Source organism: Apium graveolens, chromosome 11 (genome assembly GCF_009905375.1).
Source record: "Apium graveolens cultivar Ventura chromosome 11, ASM990537v1, whole genome shotgun sequence".
Classification (NCBI taxonomy): Eukaryota; Viridiplantae; Streptophyta; class Magnoliopsida; order Apiales; family Apiaceae; genus Apium; species Apium graveolens.
The window spans coordinates 8,746,872-8,764,754 of record NC_133657.1 but is presented as its reverse complement, the minus strand read 5'-3'; the positions used below and the strand labels follow the sequence as shown (position 1 = coordinate 8,764,754).

Sequence of the window (17,883 nt, the reverse complement as noted above, 5' to 3'; positions counted from 1 at the left end):
AGTCGAGGCTCAAGACCAGGAGCTAAAAAGTGTGGGAGTTTTCGACCTAGATCCAGGTCGAAAGTTCGACTAGGATCCTGGTCGAATTCCAGGTCGTGGATCCTAGTCGAATTCTTTCGACCAGGATGGCAAGGCTGACCCCTATTTCGACTAGGATGCAGAGCGTCGCTTATCGAGTAACCAAAGTGCTAAGACCAAGACTGTATTTATAAAAAGCCCAGTTTTGATATTTATCCTAAAACCGGTACCGAATTGGGTCAGATTTATTAATAATTAAAGATTAAGTATTTTATTTTTACATTCGATATGATCCAGCGGCGTACCAATATTCCATAAATATAAATAGCCAATACATTATCTTATTTTATACAGATAAACATAATTATACAATAAAAATTCATAATTTTCCAGAGAAACGAACCGTGTTCTTCGTGTTCTTCGCAATCGAACGAGGATTTGAAGACGTTATTAGAATCCGATGGAGGCGTATGAGTAGCGGAATTGAAGCCCTCAACCTGTTCTATTGGATTTCATCATCAAATCAATCAATCGATTGGTAATTATCAAATTCAAATTTTAGGGTTTAGCTTCAAGAATTGGGGTTTTTGTTTCTAATGATTGTTTGATTGTTTTGATGTTATAAATAGTTTTATCTGTTAAATTGCAATCGATTCATATATAAAGTTGTGTTAATTAAGTCCCTAATTTGTATAGTCGAGTTAATAATTTGGATAGATTTTGATTTCAATTTTCTGTGATTATTGATGATTGGTTGTTGATGTGAGTGATTTTATTAGATTCGTATGAGCATAGGCTTCATTTTGTAATCAATTCGATCGAGTTTTGGTTCATAATTCTGGAAAGTCGAGGTCGACCGGAAGAGCTTCGAGCTCGCCGGCGGTTATGTCTTTATTACCGGATTTCTGAATTCTGTGGCTTGACTGAGTTGATGTTGAGGTCGTTGGGTTGCTGAGAGGGTTTTGTAGTCGAATCAGTCGAGAACCAGCCGTTTTTAGGCCAAAATCGGGTTCACCAGATGGGGGGAGAAGCCGCCGGGAAACTGGATTCAACCCAGAATCCAGCCGGGGTTTATCCCGACCCGGATGGTTTGGGTGACCAGGTTGTGACCCGTTTTATTATCAGTTTAACACGGTTTTGATCTTGTAATCCCCAAATTCATTTACCAAAACATGTTTCTGGAATTTTCTTTTTTAAAGTAATTCAAAATTCATATTTTAAATTCTAAAATTCATTACTAATTCAAAATTTAATTTGGTTAATTATTGTAAATAATTAGCTGAGTTATTTTAATTCCTGAAAAAAGAATTCTTTATTATTTTCAAAAATTCAAAGTTTGATTAAATTATTAATAATTTATTTTAATTATTTATTTATTGATTTAATTAATTGATTAATTCATTTAATCAATTAATTTTATTTGCATGTGGTTAAATAAAATGTAATTATTTATAATTAAGCCAAATAATGATTTAAAAATCATTTTGAGCTTTTAACATATATAGTAATATATTTAAAATTTAATAATATTATTATTAATTGAATTAATCTTATTTTATTATTAATAAATAGACCGTTCATCCGTTTAATACGAAACGAATGCGTCTAGACTTAGAAAATTATTCTGTTTCTATTAAAATTCTTTCAAGACAAAAATCTTTCATTTCAAAAGGTCGGTTGATTTCGTAAACTATTCTGAGTCGCATAACTATCAAAGAATTGTATTTCGACTCGATTTCTGTTTTAAAAGTACCGAGTCGAATGGTTTAATAAACTAAGTTATATGTTATATGAATTATGTGATATGTGGAATAGAGGTTTACATGTTATATAATTTACGTGCGAGTAAGAGTGTCAGAAAATTTATTTAATCGTATCTCTTGATTCTTCGTAATTCAGATTCAGCCAAAACGAAAGCGGTTAGAAACTTATATTGTATATTTTAATATTTTGTAATAAGATGATTGAAACGAAAGTATTAGTACGTGTCAGTAGATATGTATAATGTGATTACATGTGTGACATGCTTATGTGTTCATTATTTGATGGTTATCATCATAAATTTCAAACGTCTATGTGATGATTAAAATATTATGAGATTGAGTATTAATAGATACTTGTGATGCCTAGCAGACTAAACGAGGTGTGGAAAAAGAAAGCAGGTGATTAGTAAATAGAACTGAGGTGTAGAAAAAGAAAGCAAGTGATTAGTGAGTAGAAGCGAGGAATAGAAAACGAAGACAAGTGGTTGTTGAGTAGAACCGTTAGACGAGTGCAAGTGAAGCTGGAAATCATTTGTGATAAGGCAAGTGTTCTGAAATTTTCTTGAGATATATTACAAATATCCTTACCAGTTCTTATTTTATATTGCAAATACTTTGAATATAACTGAGATATACCATATGTTAGCATGTCATAGATGAGTTGTTTAACCCTAAACCCTAATCATATCATTTTATACTTAAGTTGTAAGCCTCATTCCTTGTAAACCATCGATTGTTGATTTCCCAGATACTAAACCCAACAAATACGATACTACTCCACAAATATATATATCATACACCAAACACTGAAAAAGAATTGCTTGAACATACAGAAACTTATATATTCTACAACACCTTGTAAATCATAGAACTAAACCATGTATAACTATTAACCATTGTTCATTTATTACCTGATTCTTCTACGTGATTGAAGCCATTCTTCATACATACTTTGATATACCCTGGTGATACTCATGAATTGATTATTCTCTAAGACAAATGTTTTATCAATATTAATTATGATTCTGTTTTATTGAATTACAATATTTATCATATTAAATTTTTGTAGAATTGGATAGTTTTTCTGAATGTGGGCCAGACTCGTAGTCAGACCAGATTGGTGGTCATATTGGGCCAATATGTGCCTTGGATCCAGAAAATAGTGCAGAGCTGTGTGCCTTGCTTGGGGTTAGTGCGTGACTGATCAGCAGCCTAACCTTAGTTTTTAAAACTAAAAGTGAGTATCCAATTCTAATAAGTGCTTAACAAGACACTTGATTCCTCTGGATCATTTCAATGGATCATTGTTAAACCTCAGTTATTGTTATTATGACTTGCTAAGCTAGTTAACTCACTCTTGCGAATATGTTTATGTTATTCTACAGTTAAAAATGAAACTATTGGTAGCAAGGATCCCTAGTCCAGTGTGCGAGCTAGGATTCCAAGTTGAGTTGGACCGAGCTAGCAGGAGCTTTATGTTGTAATTTTGAATTATACAAGTTTGTAAGAATGATTACATTATCAGTTGTAAGTTAAACTAGTTAGGATTTGGTACGATGTTTAGAGGGCGTCATAGATGGAGTGCAGAACATTCTGTAGAACAAGTACAGAACATTTTGTAGAACAAGTACAAAACGTTCAGTCGAATGAGTATAGCACGTTCAGTAGAATAAGTACCCGAACGTTCACTAAAATCAGGAAAAGAGAGCCACAAGGTGCTCTATGACCACCATGGGGAGAGCTCCATGGCCAACCAAGACCTCACAAAGCCTAACAAGCCAATGAAGAGCAAGAAGCTGGGTAAAAGGTTCTAAAAACAATTCAGGCGAACCGCCCCTGGCCAGCAGGGGGTTCTGCCCCTAGGCTGACCAGGCAAAAATGGTGCCATTTTGGCCGAGCGGGACCTCCTACAGGCTGGTCCCTGGGGTCCGGCAGAATTCCGAAGACCATCCTGCAAAAATTTTCAAAAATTTTTGCAAAAATTGGAAAAAATGGGAAAACTTCAATTTTTTTTAAATTTTTAGTATTTTAAATTTAGCCCCGATTAGTGAGATTTTGCCCCGATTGGATCGATTAGTGTATATTACATGTAATTAACCTAAATTAAGGGGAATTGTTGACTAGTATGATGTAATTAGCCCCAATTAGGGTTGTTTAACCTATTCACTCACATGACTAGTGTAGATTAAGGATAATTAGTGTCTTTTACATAGTAATTAGTCCTAATTAGCCCCGATTAAGGAAGATTAGGCCCGATTAAGGCCAATTAGCGCATTCTAGCTTAAAAGTAGGCTCTTTTGAGCCTAGTTAACAACTTATACATGGAAATTATCCCTGGTTAGGGCCTTTTAGTGGCTTTCACCCTGTAATTAACCATAACGAAGTTTAAGGGTGATAAACGCTCGCTTTTTAGTCCTGATTAGGACCATTTAGATTTAAACACTATCCAATTAGCCTGTGATAAGGCCTTAGATGTGTATACTCACACTATATAAGTCATTGTAAACGTGTAGGTCACTCCACACTTTACGATAAAATAACGATACCCATGAAGAGCCGATATCCACAAAAGGTCGATACCTGAGAAGGGCTGAAAGTACCCTGAGTCGTGAACATACTATTACAACTTCCACGGATACTGTGGTATTTTCTCCGAAAGTTGGGGGGTAAATGATATGCATAGAAAATATATCCTAAAGACACATTAATTGCCATATTATTAATATGTGGAATCTTTGTCCAAATCCCAATGCAGACCAGGCTAGTCTAGGTTCACCAACAGACTAGCGACGGCCCAAGCGGTCAAATCCCACTAACAAAGGTCGTCAAGGTCCACAAGCATGAACAGATCACGGACTAGGCCCAATACGGCTAAATGAGCAGAGACATGTGTCCAAAATGGACTCAAAGTCCTAAACGAAGGATTTAGAATTTCTTCCCTTATAGGACTCCTAATTACCATCTAAGTAGGAGACTTATCCACCAAGTCTCTCAATACAAGTCTAACCCTAGACTCATCTCTATATACAGAGCTCTACCACTCAACCTAGAACTACGTTTTTGGATTGATTCTATATAACACGGAGATATGTAGGCATCTTGCAAGGACAGAAAGTCCCGAACGCGAGAACAGCCAATAAAGCTCGAAGCTCATAAACCCTAGAAATAAATACTAACACACCCTAGTTTTTATTCCACAACATCAGTGTTGGGGGAAGTTCTGGGGATATGCTCTCTATTTTTGACAAGCAACTTCAGGGAATAGTTTTCCTATATCCTATCCTCTTACGATAGTGGGAAGTGGGAGGAAGTTGTTATGGTCTGTTGGGCTATCTAGAAGTCAAGAAATGAGGTGGTATGGCAGAAAAAAAGATCTTGAGTGGGAAATGTAATTAGTTCGGTCAAAAATTACCTTGTACAATGGAAGAACGCCCAGTCGTTAAGCAATATTGCTTTATTCCCTCAAGACAATGAGAGAGATGGAGCTAGTTGATGGGTTAAGCCATGAGTGAATGTAATCAAGATATCAATTGATGTAGCTACTTTCCTGAAAGATACAGTATTTGGAATTGGTTTGGTACCCAGGAACTCAGAGGGGGAGCTTGTTCATGCTCATGCAGGGAGAAATGAGGGGGTATTGCCTTCTGAGTTTGCCGAGGCGATGGCAATTAAGGAAGCTTTAAGTTGGAGCCGGATGGCAATTAAGGAAGCTTTAAGTTGGAGCCGGCTGCAAGGAGGACAAGCAGTGGAAATTGAGTCTGATTATTTGGTAGCGATTCAGGCAGTAAGAAGCAAAGTGCTGATGGTCTCTCCATTTGGAAAAATGATTGAGGAGTGTCATGATTTACTTCTTGGTCTTAACAACGTTAGCTTGTTTTTTGCTTAACGATCAGCTAATATGGTTGCTCATAACCTAGCTAGAGCCTCATATTCATTCCTTGATTAAACTTTCAATGGGAGAGATGTCCCCAAGGAAGTTAACACTTATATTTCGTATGACTTATCAATGCAATAAATCCGATCTTTGAGTCAAAAAAAATTCACCCAGCTGTAATGGATACTAATAATTTATTATATCCTTATATTTTTTTATCCGCGTATATAATAAACGTAAGATACTCCTTATCTGAAATATTGGTCATATACGGCCAAAAATTCTCAATCGTTGATTTGATATATTTAAAAAAAAAGATGATCAAGATTATATCTTATTAGAACAATAATTTATTACTTGAAAAGTAGACCACTTAAAAAAAAGATCAAGACCTCAAAATAATTTTAAATGTTGATTTAATATTTTTAAAAATAGACGATCAAGATTATATCTTATTAGGAACAAAAACTTAATAATTGAAAATGAGACCAATTAGAGGAGGAGATCAATACTACAAAACTATCTCAACCGTTGATATGATAATTTTAAAAATAGAGGAACAGGATTATATCTTCTTAAAATCAGAACTTCTTACTTCAAAAGTAGACCAAATTAAAAAAAGATATTGATACTCCAAAACAATCTCAATCGTTGATATGATAATTTTAAAAACATAGGAATAGAATTATATGTTCTTAGAATCATAACATATATTCTTAAAAACATGGAAAGTAGATCAATTAAAAATATAAATAAATAGCCCAAAACAATCACAACCTTTGATCTGATAAATTTAAATATTGACAAACAAAATTATATATTATTATAATCGAAACTTATTACATTAAAAGTAGACCAATTAAAAAAGACCAATATAATGTAATCTCTTCTATATATAATAGGAGAACAACGAGATAAAATTAGTGAGATTTTTAATTCTTAGTGTAATGACTAACTTTATACCCCTTACTGAACCATAATAATATATATATAATGGATTGATAGGTGATGGATTCTAAAGTTAGTAACCTTAACTGGAAAAAGAGTTTGTGTGTGTGTGCGTGTGTATTCAAATACCAGTCAATTTATTCTTCAGTTCGGAGCTCAAACTCGGAGCTCAAACTGTGTGTATTCAAACTGTGTATATGCATCTGTATTTTATCTATGTCTGAGTGTTTTGAGGGAAATTACAGTCCGTGTGTTTTATTTTAGGGGGAATATTACAGCCTCAGACATTTTACCCCGGTAAATGTGTCCGACCTTTTTTAGTTTCTTTTAATTTATAAAGTTATTAATTATATATGTTTACATATATTAAAAATGTCTTATTTTATTTAAATCTAATATTATTTATTACTGATACAAAATTTAATAAATTTTAAATAATTTTAAATATTAAATATGACATTTAGTAATATTAAAATATCCACAATATAATGATAATTTTAATTCATGATAATGTATTCAATTTAAATATTTTAAAACTAAATAAGTAGTAATTGTAATAGAAAGTGTTTACATGTTGCACGATACCATCACAACTATTGTAACACTAATTCGATAGTGTTATAAAAGCACAAAAAAATCTTAGCTACTACAACGAAATACTTATAACGCTTTTTAAAAAATATTGTATCATGTCATTATAGCGTTGTATAAGTACAATAATTTTGAACAATGTGAGACATAAAAGTGATGTTCTACTTTTAAAAGTCTAAGTGAACTAGTAAGATCTTAGTACAATGCATTTAAGAATATTCTTTTATTAGGAAACAGATTTGAGAAAAGCTTTTATCTCTATGCAAAATAATTAACAATATGTTGAAAGGGATCTAAAAAGTTGATCTTTGAAAAGTTGAGGTTGCCCTTTTAAGTTTGAGCACAGAGACTAAAAAAACAGCAAATGGTCTTTGTGTATTATATATATGAATATAGACAAAACACATACTACACATTTACCTTTTCCTCCTAAAATTTATCAACTAACAATGTGCAATAAATTAAGATAACATTTATACCAAGTATCGTTTAGATATATTACTATAAAATAACAGAAACACGCATGATATCTATATGAAGTTGCATACCAATAAATTTATGGTCGTTTTACATGGTAGTAATCCATATACAAGGTTGATTAGTACCTTCTTCCTTACTAGGTCTTTTCAAAGGCAGTGTGTTCATGTGTTTCTAGTTTACTGCAAGCACAAGAAAATTTAGATATCAACCAACTTTATGTGAATTTGGAAAAATTATCACAAAATGAGTTCTCATATATATATGATATGTAATAATTAATAGATAAGCTAATTATCCATACAAGAACTCACACTTTACACCGAATTAGGGTTTACATATATAAACGACGAGATTAGCTAAGTTATACTCATAATACACCAACATATAGAATATAACAGATATTAAATCTTAACATACGGCATAAAAGTGCTTCATGGAGATATGGATGGAGTTAAGTATATTTTTTATAGAACTCATTCCATTAAAAGCAAGGTTTATCATTCCATAAATATATAACTAGAATTACCACATTTAAATATTATTAACCTTTTTGAGAATGTTCAAGTACATTATATATTATCATAAAAAAAATCAATATTTAAAATTATTCTAAATAATAGACGAATTTTGTACACATTATATTTCCACAAAATCATCAGCATCCATTGTCTTCCTTGTACATCTAATATAAACTTGAATAAAAAAGATATTTAGTACTTATCGCGAATCATACAAGAAAAAAATTAGAGAAATATTTATAGTTTTAAATTTTCAAACTCAAGATATGTCAATCTAAAAGGATTATCGTATTAGAATCACAATAAAAGAATAAACAAAAATATTTATCACTAATATGGTGGTATTTAAAGCCATTTAGTGTAATTACTGACCATTGATACTACTAACTTACAGATTACTATTGTACACAATTTATACATATAAATTTTCTTATTCAAGAAGTCGGTAAGAAATATTGTCTATCAAGATCGACACACTCACTCAATCAGTGATAAACTATATTTCATATTGGGTAAGGGTAAATTAACATTTATCATTTAGGAACAGTTTTTCAAAGGTAAGAGTTTTAAACTATAAACAAATTAATATTTCATATTTAGTTTATAAAATGACAAATTAAATTAACAATAAAAACATACCAACAGACTTATCACTTAAGGAATTTATCAAATAATAATTCATACAAAATCGAAATATTAGAGATAATCGAACTCATGCCTTAGCCTGATCAATTCAGCCGTGGATTGAATCAACCTCCGTGTTTCCTCAATTTTCCAGCAAATGAATCTAATGAACTTGTAAGGTAGACACCAAACCTTTGTTTCTCCTGAATGCTTCAAATAATCTCCGATCTTCTCTTATATACACAACTTGATTTGAGTTAGGTTTTGAATCATAAACTTCAAATATATATAATCATATATAATTCAATGTATATATGTATATACATATATTTTATTAGATGAATCCCAATAATCCATGAGAGGATTATCAATTCGTTCATCGAAATCACTTAAATTTTACCAGCCCGGCTTCAATTTGCATCAATTCTGATAAAAACATTTGATGAAATTTTGAGTATAGACTTTCATATTGTATATATTTCTACTAAAAGTTTTAGATATTTGAATACTTTCATGTTGAAATAATTCCTGGAATTAGAAAAGAAGAAGAGAAGAACATCAGGTGCGGGAGAGAATTAGAGCAGCCGCGAGAATTTTTTCACTCAAATAAGAAAAGAAAATGTAAATTTTAGTATATCTAATATTTAAGTGATTAATACCAAATTTCAAGTAATTTTAGAAAGTGACAATATTTTATTTGATTTTAGAACGATCAAATCAATTTTTGGTTCCTAGTAAATTACAGTTGATCTTTGTTGAAATAAATAGATCTTTTGACCAATATTTTGACTTCAATAAATACTTACACAATATCTATACTATTATATAAATTACCAAAAATTAAAATTTTAGTTTTTGGTACTTGGTCACTCAATCTAGATCGTTAGATCAAATTGATGAGAATCGTTAGATATAATTTCAAAAAATTATTATTCAAGTGATATAAGAGCCAATCCTCCAAGCAACATATTATTAAAATTACAATTTATAATACATAATGATAAAAATGACTGTTTATTTCACATGTTATATACTTGTATTTTCTAATATACAAAATATATTGAGAGAATTGAAAATATTTTTGAGCATATAATTAATTTTCTCTAAAATGTAATAAATATATAAAACTTGAGAAAATTACTTAATTATACATGACATGAGATAAAAATGGATATTATTATTATATCAATTAATATTAATAAACTTTGACTAAAAAAGAACTCTTTTGTTGGATGTAAAAAAATTAGCCTGAAGTAAGGCTCTGTTTGAAAGTTAGCTTTTTGACAAAAAAATAGTTTTTTGAATCAAAATAAAGGTTTGACCAAAATAAAATATCTAATATTAGTGTTTAGTTGTTAACTTTTTGAAATAGTTTTTTGGTCCAAAAAGCTAATTTTGACAAGTTTGTTTGAGGAGTTTTTTCAAGTAGCTAGTTTATATAAAAAGCTAACCGAAAACTCGAGCAGTTTTATTCGAGTTTTATTCCATACAGTTACTTAATCAACTAGTCAATTAAAAGCTAATACAATCAGCTAGTTAAAAAACTATTTTCAACCGATATAGCTAACATGGTCTAAATATTTTTAATACAACACAAGTTCTCTAAAAAATATATTTATGTATTTAATTTTTATGTTTCAATCGTACAAATAACAAAATAATGAAGTGGCTAAGATGTCCTTTCAATTTAGAGTTTAACAACAAACAAATTAAAAATAATTGAGTTTTCACATATAATCATACATTCATGATTTTATAATAAAAGAATACAAACAATCACGCATTACAGTGATCTTTTTCTTTCTACAAAACAGGATACAATATTCACAACTAAACCCCCATTGAACAACAATATGCTCAGCCAAAATCTGGGAGTTTAGCCTTGATTCCCAAGTTTTGTAACAATGTCAGTATAAGCATCAGCAGCAGCTCTATTGTAAGCAATTACTCTTTTAGCATTATATTGTCCTCTTCCAATAAATTGATTTGCTACACCTATTTCTATCTTTCCCGTTTCAGTCCATGAATCATTGACGTCCATGGTACATCTCAAACAACAATGGTGAATCCATTCTTCTGGCACATCTCAAACAACAATGTCACCGGATGTCTTTGAAGTGTGGATGGAGTAATTATGGGTTATAGCAAATTCTCAATTACCTGCAGTTACATATGATCAGTTAATTAGCCAATAATAAAAAGATCAATTGAATTCACGTTATGAAACATGATTGTCGGATCAAAAATTAAAAGAAATTTTAAATTCAAACCTTAGAGGTAGTTTTGTTGCATTTGTTACTATCAAGATACACAGCTCCGATTGTTGATTCGACAATATTAGCCAAAGTTTTCGGTGCATCAATTAATCCCACAGAAGATGGAGGATAATTTGGCGCAGTCTTTACAAATTCTTCGATCTGCATCACATAGACACACAAAAATATCAGTCATCTTTTCTTATGCAAATTTCATTCATTGCTGTTGAACCAAATATAGGTGTGTAGCATTGAAAATGTTAGTAATGTCCTACAAGGTGTTTGTTTTAGTTTATCATATAAAAAAGGAAATTAGAAAAAAGTAATACTCCCTGGAAATTATATAATAAAAGGAAAAGAAATGGAGTAAAAAAGGGCGAAGTTACTAACTTGGGCACCAAGCTTAGGTTTATCATGGCGTAAGAACTTGTATAAACTGTGTCCGGCTGCTACACGGGCGAGTTTCTCAATACAGACATTAGCTGAACGTAACTGAGTCAATTCCCCAGGCGACAAATCTAGGTACATATCGAACTGTTGAGTCGCCATCACACAGTTCAGAATCGAATCTCCTATGTATTCGAGTCTTTCATACGAGCTTTTCAAACCCTTATATGAATGATCAGTGTATGCTTCTTCCAGTAACCCCTTATTTCTAAAACTATATTCTATGATTTTCTCCACTTTTTCAAAACTCCAGCTCGAACTCGACTCGCCTCCTAACTGTAGGAGTTGGTTGTTTTGATCCTTATTTTTAGCAGGCTTATATTACCCTGTATCTAGTTCTATTTTAATTAATAAGAGAGTTTAACGTTCCTCAATTATACATAAAGGTGTGTGTGAGTATATACTAGTGCTTCATTTGGTATCAGAGCGTAGGTTTCTGTTCAAGCAAATTTACCAGGTCAGCTATGATGGAGACCAGGAAAACCAAAGAGAGCTCGTTCGGTTTAAACTTTCCCATGTTAACGAAGGTGAACTACACTGCATGGGCACTAAAAATAAAGGTGTTTATGCAGGCCCATGGAGTGTGGGATGCAATCGAACCAAAGGATCCAAAAGCCACGGTGGAAGACAAGACCGATAAGAGAGCTCTAGCTATTATCTACCAAGGGTTACCAGAAGACATGTTATCCATTGCTGACAAAACAACGTCTAAAGGGGCATGGGAGGCAGTCAAAATCTTGAGTCTAGGTGCTGAGAAAGTGAAAACGGCAAGAGCTCATACATTAAAGGGAGAGTTTGAAGCATTGAGCATGAAAGATACTGATCAACTAGATGACTTTTACATGAAACTAAACGGCCTGGTCACGAATATTAGAGCACTAGGAGAGAAAATGGAAGAAGCGTATATAGTGAAGAAACTTCTCAGAGCCGTGCCTTCAAGGTTTCTTCAAATTGCTTCAACCATCGAGCAGTTTGGAGACTTGGAGGGGATGTCAGTAGAAGAAGTAATTAGCTCGTTGAAAGTTCTTGAAGAACGACTGAGTGGACGAACTGAAGCGAACCAAGGACAACTTCTATTAACAGAGGAGGAGTGGAGAAGGAATGAGAGCAATGAGGGGCAAGTTTTATTGACTCGAGAAGAATGGTTAAAACGAACCAATAAAGAAGGGACTCGAGGCGATGGAGACAACCGATGGAAAAATGGGAATCATGGTGGACAAGACAGAAGCAAGGTAAGGTGTTTCAATTGTCAAGTGTATGGATATTTTGCGTATGAATGTTGAAAACCGAAAACCTCGTAAGAACAGGGACACACAGAGGGAGTTGAATTTAACCAGACTCCAGGATGAAGAACCAACTTTGCTTGTATCTGAAATCACGAGCAATCCAATGTTTTTGAAGGAAGAAAGAGTGAACCCAAAGCTGAAAGAGAGTCCAGGAGATCAAAAGGAGACACAGGTCTGGTACTTGGACAATGGAGCATCGAACCATATGACAGGTTATTGAGGAAATTTTAAGGAGTTAAATGAGACCATGAGTGGGCAGGTAAAATTTGGAGATGGATCTACCGTGTGCATAAAGGGTAAAGGGGTCGTCTCCTTTAGGTGCAAGAACGGCGAAGAGAAGCTATTGAGAGATGTATACTATATCCCTGCATTGTGTAGTAATATCATTAGCCTGGGACAGTTATATGAAGATGGAAACAAAGTTCTGTTAGATGGGGATTACTTGTGGGTATACGATGAGCAAGGGAGGCTTTCGATGAAAGTGAAAAAATCTGAGAATCGGTTGTACAAAATAAGTCTTGAAGAGATGTGGCCTAGGTGTATGATCATAAAAGCGGAGGAGAACACATGGCTATGGCAATCCAGAATGGGACACGTAAATTTCCAAGCACTTGAGTTGATGTCAAAGGAGGGAATGGCAAAGGGAATCCCAAGGTTGACACACCCATCAACCAGGTGTGAAGGATGCTTGATGTCAAAATAGTCAAGAGGATCGTTCCCTTCACAAACAAAATTCGAAGCAAAAAAGGTGTTGGAGCTAGTATACGCAGACATTTGTGGACCCATCTCACCAACAACTCCAGGAGGTAATCGTTATTTCTTGTTGTTTGTAGATGATTTTAGTAAAAAAATGTGGGTTTATTGTTTGAAGGAGAAGAGTGAGGCCTTAGCTGTGTTTAAGAAGTTTAAGGTGATGGTCGAAAATAAAACAGAGACGAACATAAAGACACTAAGGACAGACCGTGGAGGGGAGTTCTGCTCACAATCATTTGCAGAGTTTTGTGAAGGATCAGGTGTTAGCAGACAACTTACAGCACCCTACACCCCGCAACAAAATGGGGTAGTAGAGCGCAGGAATCGAACGGTGGCAGCCATGATCAGAAGCTTCCTTAAAGAGTCAAAAATGCCTTCGTATATGTGGAGGGAGGCAGCACGTCACACTGTGGATGTCCTGAACCGTTTGCCAACACGAAGTTTGAATGGAAAAACTCCATATGAAGCCTGGAATGAAAGGAAGCCAAATCTAGCCCATATCCGAGTATTTGGGTGTATCGCGTATATGAAAATCCCTATGGTATGTATTAAAAAACTTGATGATCGCAGTAAGCAGGTTGTATATCTTGGGAGAGAACCAGGCACAAAAGGAGAAAGGTTGTATGATCCCAAATAGGGACAGTACACGTGAGTAGAGATGTGGTATTTCAAGAGAAGAGCTTCTGGCCGTGGCAACAAGAAGGAGGTGACGGGAGGTTGACATCTGAGTATTTCACCATCGAAAATGTTTTTACATAGAGAGAAGAAATCTCAGAGACCGAAAATGAGGTTCCAACACCTGTACAAACACCACGAACAGGAACTCTAGAAATGTTTATATCTGAGTCATCTGCAAGTGTCTCTTCTGCAGGTGGTTCTACTGAACTCAGTAGTGGGCCACATCGTTATAGAATGATGGAAGACTTGTATAATGAAACAGAGGTGATAAACATGATCAATGAACTTATGTTACTAAAGGCTGAGGAACCAGTTTGTTATGCTGAAGCAGCGAAGGAGCAGGAATGGCAGAATGCTATGAAACTGGAGGTGGAAGCCATCGAGAAGAACAAAACATGTTTTCTCACTGATCTACCATCCGGGCATAAGGCTATTGGTTTGAAGTGGGTCTATAAAATCAAAAGAGATGCGGATGGAAATATTGTCAAACATAAGGCCCGACTCGTTGCAAAAGGGTATGTCCAAAGAAAAGGAATCGATTATGAAGAGGTATTTGCTCCAATGGCACGTTTGGAGACAATACGGTTGTTGTTGGCACTCTCAGCTAGAGAACAGTGGGAGGTACACCATCTTGATGTCAAGTCAGCGTTCTTGAATGGAGAGTTAATGGAAGAGGTATATGTTGCACAACTAAAGGGTTTTTTGAAGAGAGGTCAAGAACAAAAGGTATATAAATTGATAAAAGCACTGTATGGCTTGCGTAAGGCACCTAGAGCATGGAATGCAAAGTTGGATAGATGCTTGCGAGAGTTGGGTTTTAAAAGATGTTTACATGAGCAAGCAGTGTACACAAGGTGTAGGGAAGGAAGTGTGTTGATTGTGCGAGTTTACTTAGATGACTTGATATTCGTGGGATCGAGTGAGGATGAGATTAAACACTTTAAGAAACAAATGAGTGTTAAGTTTGAAATGAGAAATCTGGGTTTACTATCTTATTACATGGGTATAGAGGTGAAGCAGGGGAGGTCATCCATTACCTTGAAACAGACTATAAATGCCAACAAAATTCTTGAAAAAGCAGGAATGATGGACTGCAATTTGGCAAGGTATCCAATGGAGCAGAAAATGTAACTTGATAAGGATGAAGGAGGATAATTGGTAGATGCTAAGGAATACAGGAGCATTGTTGGAAGCTTGAGGTATTTAACCCGCACGCGACCTGATGTTTCTTACGCTGTGGGGGTAGTTAGTAGATTCATGGAAGCACCTACAGTGAAGCACCAACAAGCAGTAAAGCATATTCTGAGATATATACAAGGGACAGTCGATTATGGACTCAAGTACAAAAAGGCGGGAAGAAAGAGGGCTGTAATTGGTTTTCCAGACATCAACTTGGCTGGGGATATTGTAGACAGAAGAAGCACAGGGGGAATGTGTTTTTATCTGGATGGAAATCTCATTTCTTGGGCATCTCAGAAACAAAGAGTGATTGCACTCTCCTCCTGTGAAGCTGAATATATGGCAGCCACCATGGCAGCGTGTCAAAGCATATGGCTTCGAGGCTTACTAGGTGAACTAACAGGGCAAGAAGTTGGAGCTGTGATATTATGTGTGGATAATAGATCGGCTATTGAATTAATGAAGAATCTGGTGCTACACGGGAGGAGTAAACACATAGATGTCACGTTCCATTTTATCCGGGAGTGCATTGAGAGAGGTGAGCTGATTGTGAAGTATGTGAGCACACAGGAACAACAAGCAGATATTCTGATAAAGGCTTTAGGAAAGGTTAAGTTCGAAGCAATGCGGAATTTGCTAGGTGTCAAGGACATTGTTGCAGGCGATGCAGGAGTGGAAAAATATGTTTAGTTTAGGGGGAACTTGTTGGGTTTTTTAATAATCTAAAGATATTTAAAATATAGTTGTTGCATGGCTATATATGTTTTATTTGTACGTAGAAGTAGTCAGCTAGTAGTTGGCGTAGTAATAGGAGAAATAAGGTAGTAGAGATAGTATAGAAGTTGGTTATTTTGATCCTTAATTTTAGCTGGCTTATATTACCCTGTATCTAGTTCTATTTTAATTAATAAGAGAGTTTAACGTTCCTCAATTATACATACAGGTGTGTGCGAGTATATACTAGTGCTTCACTAACTCTCCTCCATCGCCTTGTACTGAGTTCCCTGTATCGAGTTTTTGAAACTGCTCCGTCATTTCTTCCATGCTTGTATCTTTGATGTATGTAATATTTGTGTGTTGTACTTTTTGGATGTGAGGAAGCTAGACTGATGAAATGATTTTGTGCAAATCTGGTCATATGATGTATGTTTTTCTATGTTTATATAATGTTCAAGGTTCACCCATGAATATCAAAACTTAAATATTTTCCTGATTAAATTGATCAGAATCAAGTATTCAATTTTGATTTGATTAAATATTTATAGTTTCAGATTCTGACTTTTTCCAAAACTAATGCATTTGTTCATTTTTTTAACATACGTTCAAACAAGAACTCTGACTTTGTAATTTTGAATATATTTACCTTTTTAGTAGAAATAAATCATCCAGCTTTGACACATAATAATAATTTATTTCATCCTTATATTTATTTTGTTCTCATATATAATAAACGTATAATACTCATTATCCAAAATCTTGATCATATACGGTCAAAATAATCTTAATCGTTGATTTGATATATTTAAAAAAAGACTATCAAGATCATATTCAACAGAATAATAATTTATTACTTAAAAAATAGACCAATTAAAAAAAATACCTCAAAATATTTTTAACCGTTGATCTAATATTTTTAAAAACAAACAATCAAGACTACATCTTATTAGGAATAAGAACTTAATACTTGAAAATGAGACCAATTAGAGGTGGAGATCGATACTATAAAATAATCTTAACCGTTAATATGATATTTTAAGAATACACGAACAAGATTATATCCTCTTTGAATTAGAACTTATTATTTGAAAAGCAGACCAATTAAGAAAAGAGATCAATACTCCAAAACAACCTCAATGGTTGATATGATAATTTTAAAAACAGACGAACATGATTATATGTTCTTAGAATCAGAACTTGAAAAGTAGATCAATTAAAAAAGAGATAAATAGCCCAAAATAATCATAACTTTTGATTTGATAATTTAAAAAATAGACAAACAAAATTATATATTATTATAATCGGAACTTATTACTTTAAAAGTAGACAAATTAAAAAAAGACCATTATAAAGTAATTTTACCTTAATAAAGAAACTAATTTAAATAAAAATAAATTTACTAATTATATCACAAAATAAGTAGATGGATAAATTTAAATTTTAGATCATATTCTTTTCTATTTTTAAGATAAATAAAATGGATAAATCTAAAAATATTGGACCTTTAACACTACTTATGAAAGCTGGAAAAATTTAAAATTCATTTTTTGCATTTCTCCCGATGAAAGCTTAAAATTTAAGGCCTTATTTGGGGTTCTTGTGCATTGCTAACAAGTTGGAGTAAACATGCGTGTTGAGTTGCATCAACTAGCAACTAGCAATGCTGTTTATAGTAGAACATAATTTTTATTTTAACTAGTAGTAGTTAGGCAGCACATCTGCATCTACTATATTTAATATCGAACTTGTACA

At 33.5% G+C, this 17,883-nt stretch overlaps 2 protein-coding genes across 2 annotated transcripts; one reads left to right on the top strand and one right to left on the bottom strand.

Moving 5' to 3' along the window:
- Positions 1-10,955: 10,955 nt before the first annotated feature.
- On the bottom strand, positions 10,956-11,620 carry LOC141695316 (ribonuclease 3-like protein 3). The gene is made up of 3 exons (XM_074499572.1): positions 11,462-11,620; positions 11,087-11,233; positions 10,956-10,976 (listed from the first exon to the last, which is right to left on the bottom strand). The coding sequence occupies exons 1-3, from the start codon at positions 11,618-11,620 to the stop codon at positions 10,956-10,958; spliced, it is 327 nt and encodes a 108-aa protein (XP_074355673.1).
- Positions 11,621-11,985: 365 nt separating this feature from the next.
- On the top strand, positions 11,986-13,507 carry LOC141695315 (uncharacterized). The gene is made up of 3 exons (XM_074499571.1): positions 11,986-12,750; positions 12,920-12,976; positions 13,064-13,507. Exons 1-3 carry the CDS (start codon positions 11,986-11,988, stop codon positions 13,505-13,507), a joined length of 1,266 nt encoding a protein of 421 aa, XP_074355672.1.
- Positions 13,508-17,883: the final 4,376 nt, after the last annotated feature.